This window comes from Neovison vison, chromosome 3 (assembly GCF_020171115.1).
Source record: "Neovison vison isolate M4711 chromosome 3, ASM_NN_V1, whole genome shotgun sequence".
Lineage (NCBI taxonomy): Eukaryota > Metazoa > Chordata > Mammalia > Carnivora > Mustelidae > Neogale > Neogale vison.
The window spans coordinates 219211373-219227131 of record NC_058093.1 but is presented as its reverse complement, the minus strand read 5'-3'; the positions used below and the strand labels follow the sequence as shown (position 1 = coordinate 219227131).

The 15759-nt window shown below is 49.8% G+C and overlaps 1 protein-coding gene across 2 annotated transcripts; it reads left to right on the top strand.

The window, feature by feature from the left end:
- Positions 1 to 6018: 6018 nt before the first annotated feature.
- Positions 6019 to 14585, top strand: NEFH (neurofilament heavy chain). 2 transcript variants are annotated; one of them, XM_044243967.1, is made up of 5 exons: positions 6019 to 6901; positions 8749 to 8948; positions 10153 to 10277; positions 11895 to 12510; positions 12553 to 14585. In XM_044243967.1, exons 1-5 carry the CDS (start codon positions 6019 to 6021, stop codon positions 13981 to 13983), a joined length of 3255 nt encoding a protein of 1084 aa, XP_044099902.1. In that variant the 3' UTR covers positions 13984 to 14585. The 2 variants fall into 2 exon arrangements, with proteins under 2 accessions (XP_044099902.1, XP_044099901.1); XM_044243966.1 differs by having other exon boundaries at positions 11895 to 14585.
- Positions 14586 to 15759: the final 1174 nt, after the last annotated feature.

Below are 15759 nucleotides of genomic sequence, written 5' to 3'. Positions count from 1 at the left end.
CACTTGATCTTAGCCAAAAGGCTGAGAAGCAATCTTCATATATATATACAAATAATTGCGAAATCCAAGAGGAAAAGGAATACTAGGGAAGTCTGCAGACAACAGAGTGAACAGGTATGTAGACCCAGCAAAACTGACCAGCCAGCAGGGATTGGGAGCCTCCAAGCTTAGGTGGTGGTGGGGTGGGGGCGGGTTAAGGTGGCTCACTTTCAAGCCTTTCCCAGTCTTTCTGCAGTGGCCTCCCTCCAGGGGCCCACAGGACTGGGAGCTGTCCAGATACCTGGTGCTGAAATGTCCAGACTGCTCAGCCATTGGACAACTACTTGTTAGGCACCTACCATATGCCACCTATTGTTCCAAGTGCCAAGGAAGACAACAGTGAATAAAACAGAAAAATATCTGAGCCCTTATGAAGCTTACAACCCTTGGGAGAAGAGAACACAAGAGAGATAAGAACTATCCATGTTAGAAAAAGGTCACTTCTATTTATTTGACAGAGAGGGTCACTTCTAAAATAAGAAAAAAAAGTCACTTCTTTTTTCTTGAAAGTTTCAATGTTATAAACTTTATTTTCAAGCAAGTGTTGTTTAACAAAATGTATCCTTAGTTAAATAATAGCTTGTTCTGGACTTATATGTATATTTATATATGTGTGTATGTATATATGTGTATAAATATATGTATATATAAATATGTATAAATATATAAAAATAACACTTATATATATATAAATGTGTATATATATATGCTGAAGACACAGAATGTTCTATGTGATTTGTCATTTCACTTTTAACAAAATGCTACATCAGCCACAATTTTCGTACAATATTTAATGTGAGAAAAGGTCACATTTTATGAAGAAAAATAAAGGAGGAAGAGAATGAGGAGTTCATCAAATGCACCCTGAAACCATGGTCACATGTCGTTCCCCAGAGAGGAGACACAGTGGTGCAGGATACCAAGGCTGGGAGTGAGTCCTTACATAAAGAATATGTTGACATTGGGTCACAGGTCCCAGGGACTCTTAGTCGGATGACCCATTGGGGCACCCTGGTGGCTCAGTTGGTTAGGTGCCTGCCTTCAGCCCAGGTCATGATCTCAGGGTCCTGGGACTGAGCCTGTGTCGGGCTCCATGCTCAGTGGGGAGTCTGCTTCTCCCTTTCCTCTGTCCCTCCTCCTCTCTCTCTTAAATAAATAAATTTTTTTCTTTTTCTTTCTTTTTTTTTTTTTTTTAAAGGAGGATCCATTAGAGGCCAGACTCCAACCCTCACCTCTTCTCCCTCTGGGTGCATCTCATTCCTTCACTCTCAGGCCATCTGCGTCTACTGTGCCAGAGAAGTGGGTTCCCACTCTGGGTGTCCAATATCACTTTAGTCCTGGAAAATTTGAGACACTGGGCTCACTTCTGTTTTATCAGAGGGTCAACTCAGGCAACCCACTTCCTCACTTTATTTCCTCAGTTTACTCATCTATGAAATAGCAACTATCATCCTTATCTAGTAAACATGGTTTAAGGAGGTACCAAGGGGAAAGTGGTGGCTGAGTTCTCTCTACTGTACACATGTGGCTGGGTGGGGGAAGGATTTCCCCTCATTGAGGTCGCATTCTTTAGAGTCCTCAGTGCTCAACACAGGGTCTAGTCCTATAGCATTGAGTGAATGAAGTGAGTGACAGCAACGTTTGGTTGATGTTCATGGAGAGCTGTATACTGCTTTATCCTTCACACTGCAGCCCTGTTCCCAAAGAGCACTGACATTGGGGCTCACAGGGGTTCTAGATAGTTTTGCCATAAGCTTCTTTGTTGCAAATGTTGTTTTTTGTTTTTTTTACCACATTACTAATTGGCTGTGAGGTAATTTTCCCTTAAAAGATTAAAAAAAAAACCAACTGGTTGATAGTTTGGTTTGATAGTTTTTTGGTCTCATCAACTGTCTGACGGTTTGGCTTACTTTCTCCATTGACATAGTGCTCCCATTTATATATAATATAAACAGTAGCCATTATGGTGGTCTATACAGTGGTGCAGAATTTTGAACCCAGACCTCCCACAGAACATTGGAATGTTTATCAACAACATGTGACATTATGCCAAGAACAAGCAACTGTGTAGAGAAGCTTTTCACAATGCAATACAAAACCCAGTAATAAATATATATCCTAGTGTTTGGAAATGGATACCTGTCTTAATGAAGGAAGAATTTTTACCATAAAAACAAGAAAGTATGACGTTAAATGAGAGAATCAGGAAGCCAAGGAAATGTGTAACTATGAACAATTATTTTTGAGACAAGTACAAGTACAATCCACAAAATAAAGTGAGTTATTTGCACAGTACTGTTGTGAATCTACATATAGTTAAAATGTATTCAAATATTTTGTATTTTGCAACAGTCTTTAAAATTTTGTTATTCAGGGGTGCCTGGCTGGCTCAGTCAGGAGACTGTGCAACTTAGGTCTCAAGATCATGAGCTCAAGCCCCACACTGCATGTAGAACTTACTCAAGAAAATTGTTATTCATGTTTCATTATGTCCTTTTCAATGAACATCTTTCTTTCATTTTTCATGATTTTGTCTCTTATAAGAAAAAAAGACATGATCCACAGGAGCCCAGATAGCAGCCCAGGGAGAACACAGGGTGGAGCCCAATTCTAAAAGGATCCTTCAGTGTGGGCCACTATGGGAGACACTTGAGAGCAAGAAAGTCCTATGATCAAGTAAGTTTGGACAACACAGCACACTCCAATCGCCTTTGGAGGATTTTCAATGTCCATTGCCAAGTCCAGGGTCCAAGAGCTGCTTCACGAGCCCTATTTAACTTCTTCACCCATGAAACTCCTGTCTTCCTCTCCTTCTTTGGAGGAACACTTATTATCCTCAAGCAGGTACCTTGGGAAATACTGGACTAGGATTTGGGAAGGATTTGAGAATCCTCATCCCGGGGAGACAATTTAAGAGGTTTATGGGATTCTGTAACCTCAGTGTTTTGTATGTGCCTATCATAAAGCAGGTGCTCAGTAAACAGGTAATGGATGGATGGATGGATGGATGGGTGGATGGAAGAATGAATGAATATGTTATTCTATGAATGAATGAATGACTCTGTTATTCTTCTCATTTCCAAATGGTAATAATTGAGGGGAGGAAGGTGAAAGCAATTTGAGACCCAAGGACTCAGGACAGAACAATTTTTAATTTCTTTTAGATCACAAGTTTGGCTAGAGAACTGATGTAATTTATTCACCCATTCATTCATTCAGCCAATGAGAGTGGTTAAGGGCAGTGTAGTGGATTAGCACTAGAGAACTTGGAGGGGATAATTAACGAAATGTGGAGGAAAGGAGGCTAGAAATGGCTTCCTGGAAGTGAGTCAGAAGGGTCCTTTGGGAGAATGAACTCAGGGCTCCCACCCTCATCCTATTTTTCCAGTCACACAAATCATGCTTGGGATTTCTTGCCTGGAATTCTCAGGGAGCTGTGATCCCATGGTTGTGATCCCCTGACCTTGAAAGAATTCACCTTGGACTCCTGACCCCCAACACTTAAGGAGCTCCCCTCACCACTCGCCCTCACTGTCAGCTGCTTATCAATCCATCCCACACGCTGAGGAGGTATCTGCGTTATGCAAATGACTGAAAAGACCCAAAGGAACAAAGCTCTGCTGGCAAAATGCCAAGCAGAATGACAAGTAAATGGGAAGCCACATGAGAGCACAGAGGCTCTGCTCAAGCCCCCCTAGAAGCCATTCTCAGAAGCGTCAGACACTCACCTCCTTCCTCCCAGCATGGACTGCAAACCAGCCCCTCTGCCCCCTGCAAACTGGCTCATGACTGGATCTTTAAATAGAGAGGAAAAATGCTTCATCATGTTCTGCTTCTCCATTCAGAACCAGAAACTCCCTTCCCCTCCTTCCTTCTCCCAGCGCACTCTCCTTCCAGTAAAATGTGGTTAAAGGGACAGTACCATCACTTCCTCATCTCTGAGGGTCTCTTTAGGACCAGGGGCCCGGAAATGAGGCAGAGAGCAAGGAGAAACAAACTGGCAGAGGTCTCTTCTGGGGGAAATCTGTCTGTCCCCATCCTGGGAAGCCCACAGAAAGAAAACCAGTATAAACTGGAAGTGTAGTGGGGATTGAGTAACTGCCTGAGGGGAGGCTCAGATCTGGGAGGGGAGTCTCAAGGCTCCTTCCCAGAAAAAGATGGTGGGAGTCCCAAAGGAGGAGCACGAAAGCCCAGATGTGTATGTGGGAGAACTTCATAGAAAACAGGGGAATGGACCCCCTAGCAGAAGGTCGAGGGGCTGGGTCTCCAGCTCCCAGAGTAGTCCTGCAGGATCGTTCAGCACACTCCTCAGTTCCCATCTGCCTGGCACATATACATACATCCCTCCTCTCCTGCTCCTAGGTAAAGGGAGAGATTAACGTCTTTATCACCCAAGGAGCAGGCCCTGTCCTCGGTGCTGAAGCACCAGACACAGCCCTCCCCCACTCCCAAGGCATTTCACATGAGAATGAAAGCCCAAGGAAAAGTGGTATAACACCAGCATAGCACCCCAAATCCCAGGAGCCCCTTTATCTATCTGACCTCCCACTCGAGATTATGGAAGTAAGGGATTTTGGTGCCCTGGAAGCATCCCACCACTTCATTGGGGGCTATAAGGAATGCCTATCACTGCACTCACTTCTCTGTTGTGGAGGTGCCAGGGGAGGGATGACAGATGACAAGTCAAAGTGCAGGAAATGAGAAGGAAAGAGGGAGAAAGGACTCCTAATTGTGGGAAAGGGGCTGCCGTGTCCACAGGCAGTATATGGGTTCCCTTTCCCTAGTTCAGCCAGAGACTCCCCCAAAGTAGATGCCGCTGGTAGGTCTCTAGTTGCAGCTTATCCCAGGGCAAGGTACAGGTGGGAAAAATGGGGTGGGGGAGGCACAACTTCTCCAAGGTCATTGAGCCAGCAAACTGTGAAGCTGACCTCAGACCACAGATCCAGACCTGAATGACTCCTAGGACACCTGTCACTTCCCCCCACCCCACACAGGCTCTAGTCCCCCCAACTTCATGCCCAGCCCCCACAGAAGCCCCACTCTGGGTTCTCTGACCCTTCCACAACCCACGTTCCTCTGGCCTATTCAGAGGACCCTCTGCCTCCTTCACTGAGGGCCCTCCTTGCTGGGGCCAGCTTCAGGGTCTCCTTCCTATACTGCAGGGACAACTGGGTCTCCCATCGTGGCTTCCCTCTCTCCATGTTCTGAGATGTCTCCCATCCCCCAATTCAGAGTGCCCTTGCCGCCCTTCCCAACTCCAAGTACCCCTCCCCTATTCCTTAGCGGGCTGCATTTCTTCCTGGCGGCTTCCTAGGTATTAGGGAAAGAGTATTTCTATTCAGGAGTCTTCTATCTCTACCTTCTGTAGCATCCACCATGAGTCCATTTAGGATTACTTTGCTCCCTCCCCTCTTCCGGACTGGCTCCAGACACGCTGCACACCCTATCCTGAATCCTAACTTTCAGGAAAATTTTGTGCCCCCCCAATTCAGGGGTCTCTTCATCCTACTGACTACAGAGTCATCCATCGCTCCATCCCAAAGGCACCCTGTTCCTATTCCCACCAGGACTCCTTGTCCTCTTCCTATTTTGGGTCTCTTCTCTATTTCCAAGCACAGTAGCAGGGTCTTCTGACTCGCATCCAGGGGTCCCCACCGTTCCACTCCAGGAGTCCTGTACCTCCTATTCCGACCTCGGAATGCTCCACTGACGCTGCGTTGATTCCCCTTCACTCCTGAGTCCCCCCTGCCCCGCCCCTCTCACTGCGGCGGAGCGGAGAGGAGCGGCCCGGCTCGGGCAGCCGGGGAGGAGGCAGAGAGGGCGGGGCCCTCCTCTCCTGCCCCCTCCCCCCACTGCCAAGGGGCTGGACCCGACCCGGCTGCTATAAAAAGGCCGGCATCCCCCGTGCTGCCGCAGTGCCTCCCGCCCCGTCCTGGCCTTGGGTATCCCCCTCCGCCGGCGGCCGCACCTGCTCCCGCCATGATGAGCTTCAGCGGCGCGGACGCGCTGCTGGGCGCCCCGTTCGCGCCGCTACATGGAGGCGGCAGCCTGCACTACGCGCTGGCCCGCAAGGGCGGCGCGGGCGGAGCGCGCTCTGCTGCGGGTTCATCCAGTGGCTTCCACTCCTGGGCGCGGACATCCGTGAGCTCCGTGTCGGCCTCCCCGGGCCGCTTCCGAGGCGCAGCAGCCACCTCAAGTACCGACTCGCTAGACACGTTGAGCAACGGACCGGAGGGCTGCGTGGTGGCAGCAGCAGCGGCCCGCAGCGAGAAGGAGCAGCTGCAGGCGCTGAACGACCGCTTCGCGGGCTACATCGACAAGGTGAGGCAGCTTGAGGCTCACAATCGCAGCCTGGAAGGCGAGGCGGCGGCTCTGCGGCAGCAGCACGCTGGCCGCGCCGCCATGGGCGAGCTATACGAGCGAGAGGTGCGCGAGATGCGCGGCGCAGTGCTGCGCCTGGGCGCGGCGCGCGGCCAGCTGCGCCTGGAGCAGGAGCACCTGCTGGAAGACATCGCGCACGTGCGCCAGCGCCTAGACGACGAGGCCCGGCAGCGGGAGGAGGCCGAGGCGGCGGCGCGCGCACTTGCGCGCTTTGCGCAGGAGGCCGAGGCGGCCCGCGTCGAGCTGCAGAAGAAGGCGCAAGCGCTGCAGGAAGAGTGCGGCTACCTGCGGCGTCACCATCAGGAGGAAGTGGGCGAGCTGCTCGGCCAGATCCAGGGCTGCGGCGCCGCGCAGGCGCAGGCGCAGGCCGAGGCGCGCGACGCCCTGAAGTGCGACGTGACGTCGGCGCTGCGCGAGATCCGCGCGCAACTTGAAGGCCACGCGGTGCAGAGCACCCTGCAGTCGGAGGAGTGGTTCCGAGGTTCGTGGGCGCGTGGGGGAGGGGGCGCCCCCTCCTGGCCGGAACGGGTCTAGTCTGTGTAAAGGTGGCTGGGCTGGAGGGTGTGCCGCTCAGCTTCCCCCTGCAAAGTGCATTCCCCTTTGTTAAATAACAGTTTCCCCCTGGTCTCTGGAGACACCCCTCTCCCTTCCTTGAAATTCTGGGTTGTCCTTTGGCTGCCCTCCTCCAGGGTCCTTATATCTGTCCTGAGACTATGGGTCCCCTCTGTTGCCCAAGCCCAAGATTAGAGAGCCCCACTCTGGGGTCCCTTTCCATCAGGTTCCTTCTACAGTTCCAAAGCAGTGCCAGCTTCCAGTTACAGGTACTGGGGAGCCTTTGCCCTTTAAAGTAACTTGCCTTCCCTGCCCAGCACTGCTCATCCCTCTTGCCTGCACTCTGCAGGGGACCTCATTCTCCAGACCCCTATCAGGCTCCTCCCCAGTGGGGCATTCTCACATCCTTTCTCCCGGGAGATACCATCACCTCAGCCAATGGGTGCATGACGCTGAGGTGGTGCCTTAATGTCCTCTCTCCCCTTGAGAAGCTGGAAGCTTCTCAAGCTCCCCCTTCCTCCAACTCCATGCTGCTCTGAGTCAGCTAGATTGCAGCTGCAGCAGCTCTGAAGCTGTGCCCAGCAGCTGCAGGGTGACCTTGGGCAATGCTTGCCTTCTCTGGTTTTCATTTCTTTGGGGGTTGAAAGGGGAGGGTGTTGACCCGCTGAGTCTCTTACTCAGGGGAAGCTACATGATCCTTCCTGAAACTGTGTAAAACTTTTGCATTTTCCTTGGGAGAGGGTGCACAGGCTCCAGTGATTTTCAAATAGGTCTGTGTCAACAGAGCTCAGAAGCCTCACCCACCTTGATGGTTTCTAAGTCTTTGCCAATGTTAGCAGGGAAAGCCAGGAAAGCTGGGACTCGGATGCCTGGTTTTCCCCATTTTCCTCTCCTTTGCAGTGGCAGTATCTTCCCTTCCCCCATCTCTGCAGCAAGATACCTCCCAAAGCAAACCTCTCTGCTCTCTTGGGTTTTGCCCTTTACACAGACAAACCATCCTAGGACTTCTGGCTCACCCAGCTGGCTTCCTTTCTCCCCTCTTCACCTTCCCAAGACTCATGCCCTGGCTTTTATTATCTTGGGATTCACGATATTCACTTTTGGGAGATGTAGACTAGTCTCCAGACCTCCTCTGGTTCTAGAAGGTCTTCTGGGAACCAGCAGCCCATTGTTCACAGGGGCCAGGGTGTGGCTGCCATTGACACAAGGATTCCTGTGCTAGAGAATGCGCAGCCAGGTGGGGGATGGGACAGAGAAGCTGGCATGTGGGCCCCCCAGGCTCCGCAGTGACCTTGGGCTCTGCAGAACCAAAACCTGCAAGGAAGGGGCTGTGGCTTCTAGTGGCTCACAGCACCTTCACGCCTCTAGAGGTCACAGGCTCTTTACCTTGTTCCACCACAAGCTCAGAGTTAAGCCCTGTCAGCCAAGTTTCACATCTGAATTCCCAGCATTGACAGCTGGGTTCAACCCAGCTGAACCAGGTATTAGGACCAGAAATGGAGCGTCCGCTGTCCTATGGGGTTTCAGATCTTGAATTTGGGGAGACAGTCTGGCTGTTGGAACCAGACAGACACTAGATTTGAATCGACTGCTTATTACTAGCTGGCTTTGAACGGTAGTAATTTGCCTATCACAAAGGAGAGGGTAGGTTAAGAATCCAAGATGGCACCGGGCGCTCAGTGGGTCTTCAAGCCATACGTGTCACCTTTGGGATCTGGGCTCTAGAATCCAAATCTGGGTGTGTTTAACTCTGTGCCCTGTCTCCTTCTCCCACAGTGAGACTGGACCGACTATCAGAGGCAGCCAAGGTCAATACAGATGCCATGCGCTCAGCACAGGAGGAGATAACAGAGTATCGCCGCCAGCTACAGGCCAGGACCACAGAGCTAGAGGCTCTCAAAGGCACCAAGGAGTCACTAGAGAGGCAGCGCTCTGAGCTGGAGGACCGTCATCAGGCTGACATCGCATCCTACCAGGTGGGCAGGGATGAGGCAGAGAGCCAGACTACCTTCCCTGCTCAGGTGATCCTGGACAAGTCACTGTCCCTCTCTCAGCAGTGTTGTAGTGGCGAAGACCGTGGGTGGGCCTTGGAGTCAGACATGCAAGGGGTACCGGTATGTCTTTCTAGCTGAGTGCACCCAGGAAAGTTATCTGCCTCTCTGAATCTGAATTCCTCCAGTGCAATGGGGGAAAAGAAAAAGCATGTCCACTTTGCAGAGCTGTGAAGGTTAAAGAGATGGATAGACTTTCCATGAGATGAGTGTGAGCCTGCTCAGCGGGGTGTGGGTCATGGTGGGCATTTGGTAAACTATAACCAGCATCTGCAAACGTGGGTAGCCTAGGGAAGGCCTTGGCAGATTCCTTCCATTAAAGATAGCTGGCAAAAGAAAATGACTCTTTTATTTTTTTTTAAAAGAATTTATTTATTCACTTGAGAGAGGGAGAGCATGAATAGGGAGAGAGGCAGAGGCAGAGGGGAAAACACACTCCCCACCAAACAGGGAGCCTGATGTGAGGCTCAATCCCAGCACCCTGGGATCATGACCCCAGCTAAAGGTAGCCACCCAGACACCCCAAAGATGACATTTCTAAAAGCCTCATCATGTGAGTTAGTATATGGGGACTGTGGATAAATTAGGAAATGGAGAAAGCAAAAAAGAGGCAATAAAAATCAGCCCTAATGGTTCACTTTCAGCAGTGGCTAAGTGAGCCTGGGGACAGGGGAGAAGTTTCCATTGCTATTTAGCGGTTTTCTGTGTATGGCTTCAGCCCTCAGCCACAGGTGTTTTCTCAGCCCTGACTGTTCAGTAGGCACTTAGGAGCACTGGGAGCCAAAGCAGACAAGGCTCTGTTCCTTCAGAGCGTTTTCTAAGTTCAAAAGATCTGTAAAACTTCACCTGTCATCCTACTGACCATCGATAACCATTGTTGGTGGCTGGTGTGTTTCATTCTAAACCACTCCCCAGGCTGAGGTTGTACAGACATGCAGCAGGATTTTTGCTCCAGGTGGTTTCCACGTCCACAAATGAGGCTCCCATAGCTTTGGCAGTGTGGGTGTTGGCCCCAGTGAGTCTGGCTAGATGGGACTGCTTTGGGTTTGCATGGTGTGCTCCAGTTTCTCCAGTGCTGAGGGCCGGGTGCTGGCTGGTGCGTGATGTGTGTGTGACCTCACCTCCCCAGGAAGCCATCCAGCAGCTGGATGCTGAGCTGAGGAACACCAAGTGGGAGATGGCAGCCCAGCTCCGAGAGTACCAGGACCTGCTCAATGTCAAGATGGCTCTGGATATTGAGATTGCCGCTTACAGGTGAGGTGGGCTGGGGGGCCTTTGGGATGGTGGGGAGCTCTTGTGTTCTTATGAGAAGCTTTGCACTGAGTTTCAGGTTCCCAGCAAGGTGACCTGCCTATCTTAGAGACAAAAAAGAATTTTTTTTTTTTGGTGGTAAAATATATAGGATATGGAATTTGCTATTTACCATTTTTAAGTATACCATTCAGTGGCACTAAGTACATTTACCTTGTGCAACCGTCACCACCATCTATCTCTAGAACTTTTTCCATCTTCCCAAACTGAAATCCTGTGCTTACTAAAGAATTACTCCCCTCCCCTTTTTCCTCCTTTCCTCTGGTCCTAGCAGCCATCATTCTACTTTCTGAAAGAAGTCTGGAGGGTGGCTTCTTTTCATTCTGCCAGTGACTTAGAGAATTAATGTTCCTCACCCCTCACCAAATCTGGCCAGGTAGAGGCCTGCTTTGGAGGGAAAGGAGGTACCTGAGTTGTCAGAGGGACAACTCACTTAGCGCTTTTTTGGTTTTGTTTGGTTTTGTTTTGTTTTAAGCTCCCTGGGCTTTTGTTTCCTGGGGAAGTAAAATGGAGATGGTAACAGTACTCCTGTCACAGGGCCATGGGGAGGAGGAACTAGGATGGCCGTAGAGAAAGCCTTCAGTAAATGGTAGCCAGGAGATGGCCCTGAGACCTCCCAGCGGAGCAGTTTGTTGCTGCGGGGCAGGCTGACCCAGTGATCTCTCCCAGTTGCTGGCAGGTGACCCTTCATGTCCCACCTCTTGGGTCTAGTCTGTAATCCTGCTGCTCAGAATGCAGTGGATGAACCAGCACAATCAGCATCTTCACAAAGGCAGATTCTCAGGCCCCACCCAGACCTACTGAATCAGAATCTGCATTTTAACCAGATTCCTGGGGGATTTGTATGCTGTTAAGTTTGCAAAGCGCAGGTGTAGGGTAATCCCTACACCTATTGTGAGTCAGGCACTGCCAGGTCCTTTTTATTTATTATCTCATCGAAACAACCCTCTGAGGGAGGGGCTCTTATGACCCTTTTTTTTGCCAATGAAGAAACTGAGACTTTAAGAGTCAGAATGGCTTGGTTGAGGTCACATACTTACTGAGTAGGAAAGAGCAGACACTGCCATCCCCACCCTATTCCTAAAACTCAAAGGATGAGAATATAAGTGACTGGGACTCTTGAAATTCCAGTGGGAATTCTAAGACCTCTTATGTTGATGTTAAGTCCCCAGAAGTCCAAATTTATAAATGTGAAATTGTTTGCTCAGGCTCCCACCTTCCTCTTGAATATTTTAGTTGAGGGAGAGTTACTGTAATTTTTGCTAATACAGGTGTTCTCTCTCGAGGGCCATTTTGGGGTGGGGGCATTGTTTTAGAAGTTGCAGCCTTAGCCACATAAAACAAGAGCAGTGCCATTAGGGTACAGATTCTGGGTTGTCCCTGGGATGATTTGCTAAGTGACTATTTCCAGACTCAAACTGTCCAACATTCACATTCCTTCCTCTACCAAAGTCCAAATCATTGGATTCTGTGGATCTTCAGAGTAACTCAAGAAGACCCCCAACTCATCAGTCTGCTCAGAGTTAATAATAGTAATGTGTTCTGTTATCCATTCTGCAGAAAACTCCTGGAGGGTGAAGAATGTCGGATTGGCTTTGGCCCCAGTCCTTTCTCCCTTCCAGAAGGACTTCCCAAAATCCCCTCTACATCCACTCACATAAAGGTCAAAAGTGAAGAGAAGATCAAGGCGGTAGAAAAATCAGAGAAGGAAACTGTGATTTTGGAGGAACAGACAGAAGAGATCCAAGTGACTGAAGAAGTGACTGAAGAAGAAGAAAAAGAGGAGAAAGGCGAGGAGGAGGAGGAAGCAGAAGGGGGAGAAGAAGAAGCAAAATCTCCCCCAGCAGAAGAGGCTGCATCTCCAGAAAAGGAAGAGGCCAAGTCACCAGTTGGAGCCAAGTCCCCAGAGAAGGAGGAAGCTAAGTCCCCAACTGAGGCCAAGTCCCCAGAAAAGGCTAAGTCCCCCATGAAAGAAGAAGGAAAATCACCAGCTGAGGCCAAGTCCCCAGCTAAGGAAGAGGCTAAATCTCCAGCTGAGGTGAAGTCCCCTGAGAAAGCTAAATCTCCCATGAAAGAAGAAGCAAAATCTCCAACTGAGGTCAAGTCCCCAGAGAAGGCCAAGTCCCCAGCTAAGGAAGAGGCAAAGTCCCCTGTGGAGGCCAAGTCACCTGAGAAGGCCAAGTCCCCAGTGAAGGAGGAGGCCAAGTCCCCAGAGAAGGCCAAGTCCCCAGTGAAGGAGGAGGCCAAGTCCCCAGAGAAGGCCAAGTCCCCAGTGAAGGAGGAGGCCAAGTCACCTGAGAAGGCTAAGTCCCCAGTGAAGGAAGAGGCCAAGTCCCCAGAGAAGGCCAAGTCCCCAGTGAAGGAAGAGGCCAAGTCTCCAGAGAAGGCCAAGTCCCCAGTGAAGGAGGAGGCCAAGTCACCTGAGAAGGCCAAGTCCCCAGTGAAGGAGGAGGCCAAGTCCCCAGAGAAGGCCAAGTCCCCAGTGAAGGAGGAGGCCAAGTCCCCAGAGAAGGCCAAGTCCCCAGTGAAGGAGGAGGCCAAGTCCCCAGAGAAGGCCAAGTCCCCAGTGAAGGAGGAGGCCAAGTCCCCAGAGAAGGCCAAGTCCCCAGTGAAGGAGGAGGCCAAGTCACCTGAGAAGGCCAAGTCCCCAGTGAAGGAGGAGGCCAAGTCACCAGAGAAGGCCAAGTCACCTGAGAAGGCCAAGTCCCCAGTGAAGGAGGAGGCCAAATCCCCAGAGAAGGCCAAGTCCCCAGTGAAGGAGGAGACCAAATCCCCAGAGAAGGCCAAGTCCCCAGAAAAGGCCAAGTCTCCAGTGAAAGAAGAGGCTAAGTCCCCTGAGAAGGCTAAGACTCTTGATGTTAAGTCCCCAGAAGCCAAGACTCCAGCAAAGGAAGAAGTAAGGTCCCCTGCAGACATCAAATCTCCCGAAAAGGCAAAAAGCCCTGTCAAGGAGGAGGTCAAGTCCCCAGAGAAGGTCAAATCTCCTGTGAAAGAAGAGACCAAGACTCCTGAGAAAGAGGTCACAAAGAAGGAAGAGGCAAAGTCCCCCATAAAGGAGGAAGAGAAACCCCAAGAAGTGAAAGTCAAAGAGCCACCAAAGAAGGTAGAGGAAGAGAAAGCCACACCAAAAGCTGAGGAGAAGAAGGACAGCAAAAAAGATGAGGTGCCAAAGGAGGCTCCAAAACCTGAGGTCCAGGACAAGAAGGAACCAGCTATGGAGAAACCCAAAGAATCCAAAGGTGAAGCCAAGAAAGAGGCTGAAGATAAGAAAAAAGCAGTGACCCCAGAGAAGGAGGCTCCTGCCAAGGTAAAGGAAGAGGCCAAACCCAAAGAGAAGGCTGAGGTGGCTAAGAAGGAGCAAGATGATGCCAAGGCCAAAGAACCTAGCAAAGTGGCAGAGAAGGAGCCAGAAAAGCCAAAGAAGGAAGAGACGCCGGCAGCACCTGAGAAAAAAGATGTCAAGGAGGCCAAGAAGCCTGAGGAGAAACCCAAAGCAGAGGCCCAAGCCAAAGAAGAGCCCAGCAAAGAGGCCCCCACACCTGGCAAAGCCAAGACCGAAAAGGCTGAGAAATCCTCTAGCACAGACCAGAAAGACAGCAGGCCTGCAGAGAAGGCCACGGAAGATAAGGCTTCCAAGGCGGAGAAATAAGGCAGGGAGAAAGGACTCCAGAACAGCCAAAGAAACTCAGGAGGGCCCAGAAGCTCAAGGGTCAACATAACAAATTTTCATTTTTTTCTCCCTTTCTTTATATAAGAAGAAACTTTGCTTAGGTGATGGGGCCCTTCTTTACCAAACAGGAATTTCTATTAGCAATAGGTTAGCAAGAGAGGGTATTCCCAGTCCCCAGCCCTATACCCCAAACTCTCCGCAGACGATGGACAGTTATGTTATGATAGCTTACGTAGCCGAATGTGATATATGCCGAATGCCATATGTAAACACTTGACTATAAAAACTGACCCCCTCCTTTCCAAATAAGTGCATTTATTACCTGTATGTGCAATTGACAGATGATCGCAATAATGAATGAGCAGTTAGAAACACATTATGCTTGAGATGTCTTAACCTAATCCTGAATGCCTTCTGTTTTCCAAAGGAGTGGCTGAGCCCTTGCCCAGAGCTCTCTATCCTGGAAGAGCTGGAGCAGGTGGGGCTGGGCACTGGCCACTGAATCATGCCAGGGCGCACTTTTCCACTGAAGTCCACTTTCAATTGCTTCTGTGCAATAAAACCAAGTGCTTATAAAATGAGTATGTTTCTGCTGTTATTTATTCTCTGCTCCCCGGCAGGCTGGGGGACAAGCCAAAGGGAAGTCTAGATGTCCTACTCAAGGTCGCAGAGGACTGAGTGAGCATCAGAGGTCCCATGCAGGTATGGGACCAGTTAACGTGGCCTCTCTCGGGCTGTTTCCCGGACACAAATCATGTGCCAGGCAACGTGCTAGGTGCTTTATCTTTATGATTTTGTAGCTAGGTGGCCTGGCACATGGTTTCTTAGTGTGGTTTGTGGATCACCTATATTAACATCGTCTGGAGCCATAAGAAATGCAGATTCCTTGATTCCACCCTAGACAATTGAATCAAAATCTGAGGCGTAGGTCTGGGAAAGTACATGCTTTTACCAACTCCCGCTTGATTCTGATGCACACTGAAGCCTGGGAATGGGTGAGTTCCTGTGGATATTAAATAGTCTATTTATAGAGCTCTACTATGTCCTCTTTTGTAAGGAGGGGTGAGCCTTCTGAATGAGGGGCCATAGGAGGCTAATTCACCTGTTGTGAAGACTACTACAGTCCTCGCCATTGGGAACAATGTCAGTAGTCCCTTAATTGGATTCTAATATACTTCAGAGATGATTTTTAAAGCTGTATTTTTGTGAGTTTATGTGAATTTGCTCTAAAATTCTTGGGTGGTTTCCAACTTTGTGTTTGATTTTAGCACTTTTCCTGGGAATTGCTTCTTTCCCTGCTCCAACCAGGTGGTTCTCAGAGTCACCGTGTTTTCTAATTGCCCTGTACCACTAGTCACTGGTGATTGATCCAAGAATGGCCACTCGATTCCAGATGAGCCAATGAGAACTCTTGGGATTTCAAACTTAGACCAGATTGACTGTCCATTTTCTCCTTGTTGGGAGTAGGTGAATAAGGGAATCAGTAGCTATGGGCCACCATTTTTCCATCCTTGTGGAAAAGTTAGTCTGTGAGAAAGTGAGATGGACCGAGACAAGATACCTAGAGAATTATTGTAGATTTCAGGTCCTTGGTCATGATGTTCCTTTCCATGGCTTATTGGCCATTCTTTGAGCTGATAAAAGTTTTGCCAAAGCTCATTGGCAGGATATGGCTCTGTCATATGCAACTGGAAGGGTTCTGAATAATGTAGTGACTGGGGGCATCTGGGTGGCTCAGTCGTTAAGCGTCTGCCT